The 17,369-nt window shown below is 34.5% G+C and overlaps 2 protein-coding genes across 3 annotated transcripts in view; one reads left to right on the plus strand and one right to left on the minus strand.

The window, feature by feature from the left end:
- The window catches only part of LOC105840433, a 70,516-nt gene extending 61,940 nt beyond the window's left edge, over positions 1–8,576 (minus strand). The window contains exon 1 of the mRNA XM_012687356.3: positions 7,547–8,576. The gene's annotated coding sequence lies outside the window, so the exon portion shown is untranslated. The remainder of the gene's footprint in view (positions 1–7,546) is intronic.
- An 815-nt stretch (positions 8,577–9,391) lies between these two features.
- Positions 9,392–16,164, plus strand: LOC105832958. 2 transcript variants are annotated; one of them, XM_036282776.1, is made up of 2 exons: positions 9,392–10,224; positions 15,453–16,164. In XM_036282776.1, exons 1-2 carry the CDS (start codon positions 9,889–9,891, stop codon positions 15,861–15,863), a joined length of 747 nt encoding a protein of 248 aa, XP_036138669.1. In that variant the 5' UTR covers positions 9,392–9,888; the 3' UTR covers positions 15,864–16,164. The 2 variants fall into 2 exon arrangements, with proteins under 2 accessions (XP_036138669.1, XP_012529763.2); XM_012674309.3 differs by lacking the exon at positions 9,392–10,224 and adding an exon at positions 13,003–13,540.
- Positions 16,165–17,369: the final 1,205 nt, after the last annotated feature.

Below are 17,369 nucleotides of genomic sequence, written 5' to 3' on the forward strand. Positions count from 1 at the left end.
TCGTATGTATCATAAAATAATGTTGTATTCATTTTGTATTTAACATTTAATACGTATAATTAGAAGAACTCTAATCATATTGTTATTATATTTACAAAATACAAAACAAATTACAGTAAAAGAAACTATTGTAGAATAATGTACAGAGCGCTGTAAAAATTTAAAGTCATTCACAATTGTAATTTTTATCATTTAATTAAATACGTAACATAGAAATATAGTGTTATAACACTATTTATAGATAGTATACGATACAGTGTTGATTCCTGGTTAACGTGAGATAAGGAAAGGAAGTCTTCCCATACCAGGCCAATCTCTAACTTTCTCCTTTGGTTTGCCCCATGCTTAGAATTCGGTTACGTTAATCTTTTCTTACCTCGTAACTAATTTATCTCTAAAAACATACGAAATTAGGAACACCGTTTTATGTAGTAAAAATATTCACCTAAGGAATTAAATTATGAGTATATATATTCGTCCTTGCGGTCCAAATTTCGCAACACTGTTACGAGCGATGCGTTCACGACGATGCATCAGCCTATGGCTCTGTGGTTGGCACTCTATAAATACATACCACGGGCGATTTAAAAATGCAGTGACAATAATAGCCAACACTGTCTTGTAACCGCGTTAAAATATTTCTAGCGACGTCTCGTTGTCCTAACAGCTCGAAATGACATGAAAACCGCGGCGAACGAAGCCTTCATCACGCGTAGCGAAAATTGAACTAGGATTATTGAGACCGGTGTTGCAGGTGTATGCATATGCATAAACCCATCGCGCTGTGGGGGACATGGGAAAGGGGATAGACGCCACGCTGTTTGCGGTAGCCAGCGGAACGGATGAATGCGAATCGAACGTAACATTCACCCGACACGACGTGTGAATGAAGCGACCGAGTAAGCGGATAGAAACTTCATTCAGGCTCTCGCTACTGGAAAAAACAGCGCGACTGTATCGATTGCGATCAACGCCGAGTTTGACATGGGGGCCGACGAACACCCGGGGCTTTGTTCAACCGTTCGTTTGCACCCTTGTATACTCAAAATATAAGATCTTAATTACTAACTTTCCGACGAGTGTATGTTTCTTTGGATTAAAACAGTTCGGCTGGAGAAGTAAAAACGTGACGGTAATAGTGCAATGGAAAAATTTATCGTCGAAGATAATTTTAGCACTTTAGGTGCTAAATTAAACTATCTTTTCTTTTCGAAATAAACGACAATAATTGTCAACATCTTACATTATCACTGTGTAATAAAATATAAAGAATACAACGCTTTATCAAACATATCATGCACAATTTATGAAATATCTTCCCTCATAATTTAAAGCGACCTTTATTTTCACGCTGGCTTATCCAAACACTGATAGGCCCCGAGCTTATGCATCGTAAGGAAATGTTTTATCAAGTGCGGGTGCCTGAAAAGCCTCGAGAAATTTCTAACAGGTGCAGCTGCCCCGAATAATGAGTTTGGAAATACGGTGCAGGCCATGTGTAAAATTCCCATCTTGACCTGCATAATAACAGATTGCAGTCCGCGTTGTATATTTTATCTCGAGAAAGTCAAATAGCTGTCGCTAAAAATAATTAACGTAGAACTTTATATCATAAAATTGGTTATAATAAAAATTTGTATATTTCACAAACAAAACTATAACGTGCGTATTCACAATTATTTAATGGAATAAACAGATAAACCAAATAAATGTATTCTGTGTAAATATGTTTTCTGTATTGAAATTTCGCTTTATCTTATTCAAGTGTCACCGTTTTTACGGGATTGTACTCAAGAAAATTAACGCGTTTTTTAAATATCAATATTCAATTGCAACTATTTGCAAATATGAAAAGAAAGAAAGAAAAAATTATCATATATTCAAGCTTTATAGCCTTCGTTCTAAATTTAGTAACCGTTACCGGTTCCGGAATCATTTCCGTTGAGTAAAGTCTCACGAAGTTTTAATGAAATCATAACCGGGAGATCCCGCGCGAAGTTATGCCCTCTTCGACATATTGCTCCTTTTGATGCTTATGTGCAGACAAAATCAAAACTTTATACAAAGTCCGTCAATATTTTTTATGAAAATAATTAATTGAAAGTTTTCATGAAAAGAAAATGGTAAGCAATATTAATCCTATCATGATAAAGATATATAATATCAATACCAAATTTAAAAATAAGGACATTTTTCTACTTTATACGATTAATTAACAATAAATTATATATATATATATATACTAAAAATAATATATAGATTAAAAATGATTCGTAGGATTATGTCGGAGTTAAATTATTATGATTATTAAAGTATAGCTTGAATTTAAGTACAGCAGCGCATATGAAACTGACTGACCCTGTTTTATACCGCTATTAATTTCGTCACATACGCACTTTCATAAATACGCTCATTCGGTTTTCTGTCATTCATATCGATCGAACGGTCGCGAATAAATTATTTATGAATTCCCGTCCGAACGAATACACCATCGATTTTCATCGTTGACATTTCGCACGCTCATCACGTAGCGATGATGATTAAAAATCGGTGCCTCCGGGCACGATTACTTTTTTCCCGTTCCCTCGAATGATTTCGTGAGACAGCTATAAAGGTTAAAACGTGATTGAATGTCATATAAAATAGCTTTATTAATATTTACTGATCCACGTTCTTATAATTTGAAAGACTTATAGTATAATCTATGGAATTATAGAAAATTGATATTCGCTACACGAATTTATTGTCATTTTATTTTATTAAAATTATTTTATATACACACAAATATATTTCGCGGTTTAAATTTTTTAATTTATTACATATTTTTTAATTATTTCCTACTATTTGTTTCATTTTGGCTAAATTATTTTTAGCTCAAATCCTTTTTGCCGTGCACAACGTATTATCGAAATAAATCGCAGAATATTATTATCATTATATTAAATGCACCGCGCAGCACATAGTCGCCTTTCGACGAAACAACAGAATCAAGAAGCGATTCAGTGTGCATTCAGTGAGAACTTGTATGAAGAAATGAATGCATGGATCTTTCGTCGTTGTAACGAGTAAGAAGTTGATGTATGTCTTCGCCGTGTCCTGGGACGCAAAAGGAATCTTTCTCTATAATAAGATGAATAAGACAGGAGCTTTGTTAACGGAGACTCCTTTGAAGTTTCTGGTTATGCCACTGTGCAAACGTGAAATAAAGTAAATGTGTAACAAAAGGACCTCGCAATATCTTAGCAAGTGCCAGTACAAGAAACGAAAAACATAATAAAGTTACAAAAGAAGAAAGACACGTCGTGCGTGTTTCTCTCAATTTAAGTAATTTCGCTTTACCTTATTTAAGTACCTTCGCTTTTGTATGGGATTATGCTGAAGAAAATCGACGCCGCGCTAACGAGTAGCTAAATCTTTAACATCGCATAAAGAGGCAGCTTTCTAAGCGTCACTCTCATGTATGAGCCATGCTCAACGATCAATGCCCTATCATATGACACCCTCTATATGTATACCTACGGCCTAAGGCAATGCGTAGGCGGGCGTTTTGCGACAAAGCAACAGGACCGAGGTACATCAACATCTCTGCAGTAACCGCAGAATTGGCTACAATGTGTATGGAGCCCCCTCCCCGCTGTGCAAATTTGTTGTTTTAAAAAAATGTTCAGCGTGAGTCAGACTCCGCTATGATGAACGGAAAGGATGTTGCATGAAGATTTCGACACACGTCTATTTATACATGCACCGCGCTGTAATCGTATGCAGCTGGCTCCAAATTTCACATATTATTATTGTCGAATAAATTATTTTTAATCTTTAAGAGATGTTACTTGATTAATACCTGATAATTCTTACAGGATGGATTTTATTTTAAAACACTTTGTGCGTTTAGTTGTGTGTAGAAAAAGTTAAATCAAAAATTAAATATTTATCTCAAGTAAGTAAAATTAAGTATTGCCTCAAGAACTTAAAGCAATTTAAGTAAGAAATTTAAATTGTAACATTGATTATTTATTCTCTCTCTCTCTCTCTCTCTCGTTCGCTCGCTCGCTCGCTTCTGACTTTCTCATAATTATCAATAATCAAGCATAATTACTTGCCGCGCAAAATAATTGTAGGCAACGCCGAGCTTATCAGTGTCTAACGGTAAACATCGAACCACGATAAGAGCGACAAAGGCCACACACACGCTCGCTTGATTTAATTAGATTTTAACGAAGGAGAGACGTCTGGCACATCACCGATGCAGCGGAACGACTTCGTTTATTCCCTACTTTATAACGCCCGTATGTTATGACGTCCTCGTAAAATTTCTGCTCAATACGATCTCGCATTCAAGAACGAAAAAGAAAAAACGGTAAGTAAACGGTGAAGAACGGTAGGTGCCAGCGCTCACATTAAGATCGAATAACTGCTCATACTATACCAATAAAAACGTCACATTTCCAGGAAAAAGAAAAAATATTTTTTATAGCACAATAGCAAGCGAAATAAAAAAAGTTTTTCTTCGTCAATTTATCACGATTCAATAAAATATTGCAATCCACATTAAGTGTAACGTCAAAAAGTAAATTCAATCTTTATCAAATTCTACCATTCCAAAATCCACAAAATATTTTTTTAATGCGACTAAAAATTTAAAATAAACTATTCTGATAGAGCATTTAAACTAAATATAAAATTGAACTAATTGATTTGACTGATTATATGATTACACCTTTTCTACTATTTCAAGGAATATAAATAAAACGTAAATTGTTATTTCTTAAGAACTTTTGCAATAACAATACTTTCATAGTGATTTCTCGAACTTTTAATACACCGTTTGAAATTTCTTGGCAATATATTGCAAAAATAAAAAGAATAAAAGAGTCTATGAATAAAAATATATTACATGTTTATGCAAATAGTGAACTGTTCTATCAATCCCAATTTACTTACATCGTGAATAAAAAAGATATAAAAATAAGTGAAAAGATATAAAACTAGATTCTTTCGCAAAGGCTCCAAAATTTTTACACGATAAAATTGAGCGTATTGATTTGGCATTAAAATAAAATAAAAATGAGCAGAATCACATAACTGAAAAGAACAAGTAATTTAAGATTTAAGAATCCGTCATTGTGTCTATATACGAAGTAAATTCCGGTTCGCTTTCGTTCGCATTTAGAATGCAAACGGCGAACAAAAGTACATAGTGAAACACGTTAAACTGCTCATTGTTCCTGAGAAGGAACAATGATGTGTAGGTAAATCATGGACAAAATGTCCTGGATGACAATGGCTCGACAAATTGAAAAGAAGCTTATACTGCAAAAAAAATCGACTCGCACACGAATTCGTCTTATGTCGCAAGTGAAATAATGCCATACGCAGTATATCAAACATCGCGATATTATATTTACCTTCTGGTTAGCGCTTTACATGTTTCTTTAATTGCTCATTTCCAAGTTTGTTTATCTTACCGATGATATATCAAATTCCTCACTGTGAAGAAAATATAAAATCGGATAAGATTGTTCACATTATCGCTACATTTTTAGACTAAAAACGATATCGAGAGTTAACTTTCTGTTGTTCCATTTACAGTTAAATTATTATTTACAGTTAACAGTCAAGCGGATAATCAATATATCTCGTTTTTAATTACAACTTTACCCCTGTAGTTCGAATAAAACAATTATAACATTAATTGCGTGGTTCGTGAACTAATGAAGTTCCGCGTAATAAACCGGTTATGATCGCGTTACTGTCCGATAATCTTAAAGTAGAAGATTGAAATTTACAGCTTAAACGTCATCTTCAAGATGTAACTATTTAGATCATAAGTAAATAAAAACATTAAAAATAAGTGGTAGAAAATTCAAAAATGCTGTTTACAATCATTAATTGAATTAAACGTATTTGATTAAAAAGCCGTAACGCTTTTTCGTAAATATTTTTTCCAATATAAATAAATGTTAAAAGCATAAGAATGTGATAATGTCTGTAAAAGTTAACTGAATTTGCACCTACGTAATACATAGTTTCACATTGATAACTTACATTTCAAAGCATCAATTAATTTTTATACTTATTATTTACGCATGTAATTACGGATCAAAATATTTACTTTAATAATTTTGTAATAATTACTCAATGACATTTTTATGATACTAAAGCTTAAGTATATAAATAAACAACCTCTGCTTTTACAAACATTAAGTATATTATATTCTTTGAGTTGTATACAGCAAGAAGAATCTAGTATTTATAATTACAATTGCATAGTAAAATTATTATAGTTAAAAGTTGTTTTTTATAATTATTGCTATATTGTTAGTAATAATAACTTTATGTTTATAGTTCTATAAACTGTAAAGAAATTTGATTATAAATTATAAGAATTTTAAATATAAATATAGTAAAATATCTCAAGATAAGAATAGCAAAAATAAAAATATATTTATATGTACATAGTAAAAAAAAAACCACAATTACAATTATCATTATTTTTAACATTCACTTACTCTCATATTTACGAGTGATAACAATTGACAGATATAATTTGCATGATTAAAGAGCCGACTACAAAAGCCGCGACACAGATTATTCGACTGTATATCTAAAATTCAATATTATAAAATATCATTGAATAATTATCACAAAATTATCATAAGTACACATTTCGATTCGCAGTTGGATCCTCATCAGTACATACGAATACAAACATAGTAAGCATCACAAAAATGACTAAGAATTATAGTAAAATTATGATAATTGGAACCTGTTCTTCTCTCAGTGTATTCTTCAGAGCCTAAAAGTTTCACATTTATTATTATAAATGTATATAAAGTAAATAAATCAGTCGGTCCCTCGTAGACTCGTCAAGCGTGCCTTACGATCTCAGATTCGAAGTATCAGACCACTATAGGCTCTCTTCCAACATTCTCGGAGCGCGATGTTCGACATACGACGCCGCAAACGCTACGCTAATCCTCCTGGCGAAAGTGCAAGGCTAAGTTCGGGTCTCCTACGCTAAACGCGCGACGACGCGATTATGCCGTTTGTGCGGCACGCTTTCTGCCCAGCAAGTATGCCATTACCGCACCACGTAATCAAGGTCGTTCATATCGCGTTGAGATCGCACGATTTAAATTCCTATCATTTACGCGCGAGCGCAGGTGGTGGTCTCCGCGGTCCTTGTCCTTATTAGCGCGTCTTGTTGTTATGCAAACAATCTACGGCACGCCACTCAGCTATCCACATTTATGTAGGCCGATAACTTTTCTTACAGCGTGCGCCTAAATGTAATCAGATTTTAAAAAAAAAGGGAATAAAGGAATAAGACGACCACTTTTAACGATGCATCTTTAAAAAACGTAAATCGCTATTTCTGTCTCTTTCTCTCGCGTACGAAGTTGCTGGGGGATTCAAACGGGAACACGATCGATGGATTAATTCGCAAATTGGTCCCATGTGTATGTGTGTGTGTGTGAAATTCTCGCCGCGCGTCGACGTATATGTTTTCATTCGTGTCAAAACGAGAGGCGAGAATTGCGCTTACCTCTGTTTCTCGGGCGAGAGTTTCGAGGAAGCGACTTTCGTCACCCGGGGCTCACGTCGTCGGCATTGGCAATCGCCGTATTGACAGGACGATCGATCGGCTGTCGTGCGTCTCTCGACCGAACCTGATGGTCGGGCCGCAATCGCGATGCCGCTTCGCCGCCGAAACGCAGTAATCCAGGACTAACTCGTCATCCTCCCTCCGTCGAGGCAAAACGGCCCGCGTCGATTTGACGTCCCGATGTCGATGACGAGCCGCGCACACGAGTCACGATCTACGAGGTTGATATCTTCGCTGCGCGCGAAATATAAACCGTGGCTTAGATCACACTGACGTCACACACTAAACTATCGCCGATAGTAAACGCGCGTTCGAAAATCTCGAAATCGCACGATCGAGCGTCACATCGCTCGCGATCAATTTTCGAATCGCTCTCTGTCTCTCTCTCTCTTTCTTCCCGTTTCTCTCTCAGTTGTGAATTGACAGACGGGAGACTCGACCGCGATGAAAACCGTCCCCCCCGAACGTTCGGTCGGCCGCGGTCGACAGACAGTCAGCGTACACTGAGATGACTGAGAGGGCCGCGCGGCGAGCGAGCCACGCGACTCCGACGCGAAAGCGAGGCCGCGCCGCAAGATGGCCGCCGGCAGACGCGCGCTCGCATTGGTCGCTCGGCAGCGCTTGTCAGGTGCGCGACCCGCGTTATCTCGCGCGCGCGCGCGCGCGCGCGCTCGGTCCGCGATCGCTTGACAATCGCACACCGACGATAAGGATAGACTTTCCGCCGCGATTCTCCTCGCTGGTGGCCCCGGTACGTACAAAGGTGCAATTCACGTCGAATGATACGAACGATTGCCGATCCCAGTTGAACGTCGTGACTTGCATATGAAATGATATCAAATTCGAATCGTTGAACTGTAATTCGATAAAAAAAAAAAACACTCGTTAATATTATTATCAGCCATACACTGTATTCCAGTGCACGGATAAAAAACTTTAGATGAGATGCTTTTTTAATACAATTATAATAATAATCAAATATTTCAATGTCATTACTGAATGCATCTCGCCTAGAATTTCTTTTATCAATAAAAAAATTTGTAAAGAGAGTAACTGTCTGACATGACAGCATAACGTTTATATAATATAAATATAATATTATGATATAATACGCGTGCAGTGTAGACAGCTTTTTTCTACACTAAAAAAACTAATGATAATAATAAAGATTAAATAATAATTATTATGTTTTACGGAAATAATTGCATTCAATATAGCCAAATCGTTAAAAATATTTAATTGCCGTTTGGTAACCTTTTAATAACCAATTACTTACTATATGTTCGATTATTATTAGTGTAATTATAATACTGAATACTATTAAACATTTAATGGTATCAATCAAACATTTAATTGAAATTATTTCAAAGCCTGATTATTATTGCCAATCTTTTTCTCAATAAAATTAAATTTAAAATAAAAGCGTTTTGCTGATATTGCAATCTTTTTTTCGTTTTTATAAATATATGTAGATAATCGACATGCAACTTTGTTTTGGGATTATATTTCTTAAACAGATACTTTATTATAGAAACACAAATACAAACTAGAAAGTGTCTCCTATCAAATAATATAACAGATTTTATAATACTGTTTCAAATTTTACAATAATTGTTTCTCGGAAAATAAGCAAAGATGAAACAGTGCCCCTAAAGAGATATAAACAGTAACATTTTCCTTTTTTCTTTCACATTAATCGTCTGTACAAAATACAAGTTTTATACTTATATGTACATAAGTCTCTTTATATACATATAATATGAACCTTAAATAAAGTATTAAAATATTATTTTATTTGTACTCGACCTTACACAGTTTCACGTAGCTCCTCTAGCTCCCTTTAATTTTTCCTCGTTTTTGTCGTTAATAAAATAAACTAAAATGTTTACAAAACATCACGAATTAATCGGAAATGAGACTTTAATTAATCCAGGATCCAAAAGTTAATAACAAATTTCTTTTAGCGGTTTTACTTATTAGCAGTTATAAATTCGGCAATCTAATTGCATTTTAAAATATACATACATACTTAAATACCACGAAAAAATTTTTTTGTCTTTATTTTTTATCCTTGCACTGTTGCGTGGTCAAAATTATCGTTTTTTATCGACTCAGGCCGAAGTCACATTGGTTTCATACCATTTTAGTATATATTTCCAGAATAAAACTTTAGATGGCATCGCAGACACTGGGCAAAAATCCGTCATAATTGTTTATGGACTCAGCGTGTACTTACGATGTAATGTTTGGTGCGTTTTAATGTTCATTTCGTTCACTTAACAATGCGTTATACGGCGCAAGAGTACACGGATATGATTATTTGTTACGGATTAGCCCGGGAAAATAGTATGGCCGCGGAGCGTTTGTACGCGGATCGATTTCCCAATCGTCGGCATCCTACAGCCCAGACGATATTGAACTGCATCCAACGAACAAAAGAAACAGGCAGTGTCACGCCGAAATACTCTGAAGGAACGGTATATCGGAGCCTTAAAAACGAGGAGGAAGTTTTGCGCGCGTACACAGATAACCCTGGATTTAGTATCCGCCAAATAGCTCGTATAGTCGGCGTACGTCGAGACACAGTGTACAGAATCATTCGAGACGAAGGACAGCAGGTATATTCGCATTTTCGTTTTATTTTCCATTTTTCTTTAACAACAAAAGGTACTTCTCTAACACTTATGTTAACCATATCGCGACTACGATCGATACCGGCGTAATGAAAAGTCAAGTCTCGCACAAATGTGAGATAGGAGAACTTTCTTGTCTTAGGACTACTTGTACCAAACTCTGATTAACTTAATCGTTAATTAGTCCATTGGAATTGACCAATCGTATTTGTCGTTAAGCAAAATTAACAAATACGATTGGTCAATTCCAATGGACTAATCAACGATTAAAGTAATTCAAGTTTGGTGCAAGTGGCCCTTTTCCTTTCGCGTTTCTCCAACCTCGTGGAATTTAAACACGTGCGCCCCTTCGTTGACAATTGCACATCGACGATAAGGGTAGACTTTTCGCGGCGATTCTCCTCGCTTATGGCTCCGGTATATACAAAGGTGTAATTTACGTCAAATACGAACAATTGCTGACTCCAATCGTGACTCACATTTGAAATAATATCAAATTCGAATCGTTGAACTGTAATTCGACAAAAAAAAAGAAACATGCTCATTAATATTATATTACTATCAACCATGCACTGTATTCCAGTGCACGGATAAAAAACTCTAGATGAGATGCTTTTTTAATATTAACAATTATTATAATAATAACCAAATATTTCAAACAATGTCATTACTGAATGCATCTCACCTAGAATTTTTTTTATCAATGAAAAGAATTTGTAAAGAGAGTAGATGACTGATACAACGGTATTTATATAATATGATATTGTAATATACACTGACACAAAAAAAAGACAAAAATTTTGACCGATTTTTAGGCAATCTTCAAAGTGATGCAACTTTGCGAAAAATCATCCAAATGACATGTACTTTTTTTTAAATTAAATGATAACAAACTTTTTTCAATTAAAAAAAAACATGTTTAGTTTTTATACGATACAAAAGGTTCGCACTTAACAAATCAAACTTTCGCCTAGGGATTCGTAAAGTAGAGTCTTTACCCTTTAATTTAAAAAAAAGTACATGTAATTTGGATGATTTTTCGCAAAGTTGCATCACTTTAAAGATTGCCTAAAAATCGATTAAAATTTTTGTCTCGTTTTTTTTTGCGTCAGTGTAATACGCGCGTGTAGTGTAGACAGTTTTTTTTCTACAGTGAGAAGAGCTGTCGATAATAATAACGATTGGATAATAGTTATTAAGTTTTGCGGAAATAATTGCAATCAATATAGCCAAATAGTTAATAATATTTAACTGCCGATAACTTTAATAACCAATTGCTTACTATTATGTTTAATTACTATTAATGTAATTACTGAATACTATTAAACATTTAATGGTATCAATCAAACATTTAATTGAAATTATTTCAAACCTTTGTTATTATTGCCAAGCTTATTCTCAATAAAATTAAATTAAAAATAAAAGCGTTTTGCTGCTACCCTGGTGAAAATGTAAAATTAGAGCGTAAGTCGAATGTAAAGGGAGAGTAATAGAAGCGTTAACAAACCTTCTACGAAGCGTAAATTGATTTTACATTTTCACCAGAATATTGGCAATTTTTTTTTTCGTTTTTATAAATATATGTAGATATCGGCATACAACTTTGTTTTGGGATTATATTTCTTAAACAAATACTTTAGAAACACAAATATAAACTAGAAAGTGTCTTCTATCAAATAATGTAACAGATTTTATAATACTGTTTGAAATTTTGCAATAATTGTTTCTCGGAAGATAAGCAAAAATGAAATAGCCCCAAAACAGATATAAGCAGTAACATTTTCCTTTACTTTTTCTTTCGCATAAATCATCTATACAAAATACAAGTTATATATATATATATATATATAAAAGGATTTTTATATATAATATGAGCTTTCCTTCAATATAAAATTTGTATATTTGAGTCCTCGATTCTAAGAATAAAGTTTTAATAAAAATATTATTTTATTTGACGTTACACCGTTTCACGTAGCTCCTCTTCTTTTTATTTTTTCTCGTCTCTGTCCTTGAAATAAACTAAAATGTTTATATAACATCATGAATCAATCGGAAATGAGGCTTTAAGGGGATGCTGGAGTCGTCTATTTTATCGATTAAACGTTATTATTTTTAATTAGGCCTATTTTTTTACTGATTTCATAGAATTAAAAATCCTTCTCTAGAATTAAAGTACAGACAATAACAAATAGTGTCTCCCTATAATTTCATGTAAAAAACAAAAAAAGTTAGTAAATTATACTTTTGTGCAGTCGTCTCGTATCTTTCATTTGCAACACATAAGTTTTAAAAATTTTGTAAGTACAAATAACTAGTACGCACTAATCTTATTATATGAAAGAATAATAAAATGCTTGCAGAAATGAGCTAGAAGCTTTAGTATAAGAAAAAAGCCTCAGAAAAAATTTCGTATATATGTGTGAGTGAGGAATCGGTACGAGGCGGTCCGAGGATAGAAACAGAGCACTAATTTAATTCACAGATTAATATTAATACGTGTATTTTAATTCTGGAAAATAATTTTTTAATCTATAAAAGAAATATATACGAAATCTCATTAATAATGTGCACGAATGACACTACATTATCGACCTCGATCAAGTTTGAGAGGCAGTCCAGCATCCCCTTAATCCCCAAGGTCCAGAACATAATAATACTTATTAACAATTATAAATTTCGGCAATCTAATTACATTTTAAAATATATATACATACTTAAATACTATGAAAAATCTTTTATTTTATTCTTTGTTCTTGCTTGTTGTTGCGTGGTCAAAATTATCGTTTTTTATCGACTCAGACCGAAGTTACATTGGTTTCATGCCATTTTAGTTCATATTTCCAGAATAAAACTTTAGATGGCATCGCAGACACCGGGCAAAAATTCGTCCATATTTGTTTACGGACATAGCGTGTACGATGTGATATTGGCGTGTTTTAATGTTCATTTCGTTCACTTAACAATGCAATATACGCCGCAAGAGTATACGGATATGATTATTTGTTACGGAAGCGCCGGGGAAAGTAGTAGGGCCGCGGAGCGTTTGTACGCAGATCGATTTCCCAATCGTCGGCATCCTACAGGCCAGACGATATTGAACTGTATCCAACGAACAAAAGAAACAGGCAGTGTCCTGAACCAGCGTCTTGGGGGAGGAGTGGTATATCGGAGCCTTAAGAACGAGGAAAAAGTTTTGCGCGTGTACACAAATAATCCTGGAATTAGTATCCGCCAAATAGCTCGTATAGTCGGCATTAGTCCAAACACGGTGCGAGGAATCATTCAAGATGAAGGACTGCAGGTATATTTGACTTCGTTTTATTCTCAGTTTTTCTTCAATAACAAGGTATTTCCCCTCACACTGATATTGACCATTGATTACGATCAATACCGGCGTAATGAAAAGTCAAGCCTCGCAAATGTCTCACAAATGTGAGAATGGAGAACGCCGTCTCTCTCTCGTCTCATCCTCCCGCGTTTCCCAACCTCGTGGAATTTTGACGCGTGCGCCCTTTCGTTGACAATCGCACATCATCGCCCGGCAAATTCTCTTTCTCATCCGGCGGATGAAAATTATCTCCCCTCCCTCCCTGCGACGAATGCAGAAATTGGAAATCCCGTTTCCAGCCGCGAGCAATTAACGATCCTCCTTCCCTCTCCCCCTTTCCCCTGCCGCTCTTCCCGGCGGAGATCGGTGGAACGTATCCCGGAGCGTTCGACCCTGCGAGGAATGCAAGGTAACTGCAAATTTCCGGTAGACTAGATTCTAAACCGGGGAGATGGGCGTGCACCTTCGTCCATTCCCTCCCGCTCCGGCGATAACCTGAGTTCGCTTCCGATGCCGCTCTCCGTCGCTTCCTCTTTTTTTTTTTTTCCCCTTTTTACTCATCATACCCGGTCGCGATTACGCGCGGCCGCCGTCTTCGCTTGCGCAGTATCGTCCTTTTCGCGCGTATACTTACGTCGGGCTTTCTTAGCACCGTGCGTAAACCAGTTAGCATTCCTCTCGCGGCTCATCCTTCCGCACGTCTCGACAACCCGTCCTGATGCAAGGGAAGGGCGACGTCGAAGAAATTGTTCCGTTACACTCGGGAGAACTCGGATCTTCGGATTTCGAATTAATTTTCTATTTAATCGTCAGGTCGCCTTATCCTCCAGATTTCGGTAGAACTTTGAAGAAAATTGCTCCCCCCCCCCTCCTCTCTCCTCTCACCGTGTCGCTCTTCCTCCCTTCCAGGGAGAAGTAAATCCAATTAGCTTTAGGAATGTAAATGAGCGTAATCGCTGCTCAATTACACTTTATGAATGTTAAGCGAGAGCTCGCGCGCAAATAGCGCGAATTTAATGGTTCCACGAAGCTCGGACCGTCAACGTCCTTCGACAGATATTACGATACCCCGATATCATTTCTCTCATTGAGCGGTAGAGAAAAGAAACTGACACAGCTATACCCGTTTCTGCAACAGGTGTGCCCGGATCGTTAAGCCGAGATTGCGAAAGAGCAACGATTCGCGGTATGCAAGAATTACGAAGCGCGCGCTTATGCACACGCGAGCATTTACGAATGCATCCCGCGGCCGTGTACATAATTCTAATACACGCGACTGTTAGATGCGCGCGAACGGATGCTGAGAAAATCGCAAATATATGATTCTGTCATTACGAACTGCGCGCTAAACCGCTGATTTACCGCAAATAGCCGGGCGGTATAATCAAATGCGTACGTCGTTCGCGCGAGAAGTTGCGTCATAATCTTGATGTTACCTTTAAATTAAAGGATACGCAATCTGTAAAATAATACGATTCTGCCTTTACAACTACAGTTGTTTTCGTAAAATTGTTAAGAGAGATTGACTAATTTATACGGATGGAAAGTCCGAAAATGATCCATTCGATAATTCTAATTATTCAATATTCAATATTCGAAATGTGGGTATATATGTGTATACATTTGTATCCTTATGTTTTCAGTCTTCGGTTTTTCTAGACTAGAACGTTACAACTTTCAAAAATTGCCTGCTTCGCGATAATTGTTATTAAAAATATCTTTAAAAATGTATACACCAAAGTATGGACTGTTAAGAGAATTTAAAACGTCGAAACGACTCTTCTCGCATTATAAACTTCGACAGAAATAAATATTCTGAACGCTTACACGTTGCAAATTCATCATATTTGAAACAATTTATTAACAATCGTCCATATCTTTTTAGCAATTTGAAGAAATGGAAGACCAGGATGAGGTGCCACTGTCCATAAGGCTGCAGTTCTTGAAGAACAATGCAAAGCGTCGGCAAGGAAGTCCAATGAAGACAAGACAGAAATGGAAGCTAAAAAAAGATAAAAATCGGATTGAAATTAAAAATGAGATCGACAAAAATCAAATTGATGAAAATCAGATTAATGAAAATCATATTGATGAAAATCATATTGATGAAAATCATATTGATGAAAATCATATTGATGAAAATCATACTGATGAAAATCATACTGATGAAAATCATATTGATGAAAATCATATTGATGAAAATCATATTGATGAAAATCATATTGACGAAAATCAAATTCAGATTGATGAAAAACTTTGGCTGTTTGAGCCTGAATTTATTGATTGTGGCTCATGAAACAGGCAGTTTTTTAATAAAGCATTAAATTATTAAAAATATTTGACTTATGTAAAAATTTCCAGTACCTATGCATCGAAAGTAATTCTTTTCTTATCCAATTCATACTCGAGGACCAACATTTCGATGCACAGTTAACAAAAAATATTATGCGCAACATATGCGGATGTGAACACAATGTGACCACACGTACGGGTGAACGCACGTATGGACAATTAGTCGACTCACCACACTTGTTACAGAAATATCTTTATTAATCAAACCATATGCTCGCAATTACACTTTTTTTATTGTGATGAAATGCGTTGTTATATTTGTATTATTTACATATTTTAATTTCTTAAAATATATGTTCTTTTAAGATAGTTTTAACCACTTTATTTTAATATTTATTTGATTAACAGATAATACTTAAAGATTAATATGTATAATTTTATTGACATATACTTTATTATCGATATTTTCTATCTTTGTAATTATACTATTACAATTATTTTTGAAGTATAAAATAATACATGTTATCACATAGTTCTACTTATAATGTAAATTGTGTAAGTAATAAAGTTCTAATTTTTTAAATTAATAAATTTACAGTTATCATCTAAATCTTAATTACATTTTAATTTTATTACTGTATCAATATTCAAAATTTAGATTTTCACAAATCGAAATCGTAAACTTAAAATTGTAAACATTTTCAAAGTTTAAAATTCATAAATCTTAAAATTCTTGAAACTGTAAAGAATACAATTTGCATTTTTCATACATTATTTTCGGCACTCTAAATTTTTACAATTCAAAATCACAATTTTTATAATTTTTGTAATATTTTTAATATAGAAAATTTAAGAAACATTCAGGAAATTTTTGGACGTAAAATTATAAACTCTCTCTTCTTATATCATTCTTTTAACCTCTTTATCAATGTCATAAATTTAAATTTTTATGTTAAAGTTTTTAAACCTGAAATTCTAAAAATTACTAGTCTTAAATTTTTTTTATTAGTTTAGTGTAAAAAAGTAGATATTATATTTTTATATATTTATATAAAGACAAATGTTTGATATGCAAATTTTATATTTTTAGAAATTGGAAAATATCATATTATTAGTGATTGCAGAAATAATAAGAGTTAGAACTAAGTTTTACAAAAGTAACAATAAATTACAAAAAAGAATGTTTAATAGTGGTATTCTGTTGGCTGATCTATCTTGCAATGATTTTTTTCTTCTTTTAATTAAATATCGAGAAGTATTTTGGCACTTGCTACCTATAAGTAACAAATGTGTAAACACTAATCAAAATAAAATTGAGCAAAAAAAGAAATAAACTCGATAACTAAAACTCGATGATGCAGAAAAATATGTCATCCAGATCCTAAAACAAATTCAAATTTTAGAAAAAAATAAAACAATTGAAGAAAAAGATAAAGACCGATTGTATTGCAATACAATCGTTTTATTTCAGATATGCGTATGTGAAAATTCCTCGTACCACATCGCACGC

This window comes from Monomorium pharaonis, chromosome 2, assembly GCF_013373865.1.
Source record: "Monomorium pharaonis isolate MP-MQ-018 chromosome 2, ASM1337386v2, whole genome shotgun sequence".
NCBI classification, from domain to species: Eukaryota; Metazoa; Arthropoda; class Insecta; order Hymenoptera; family Formicidae; genus Monomorium; species Monomorium pharaonis.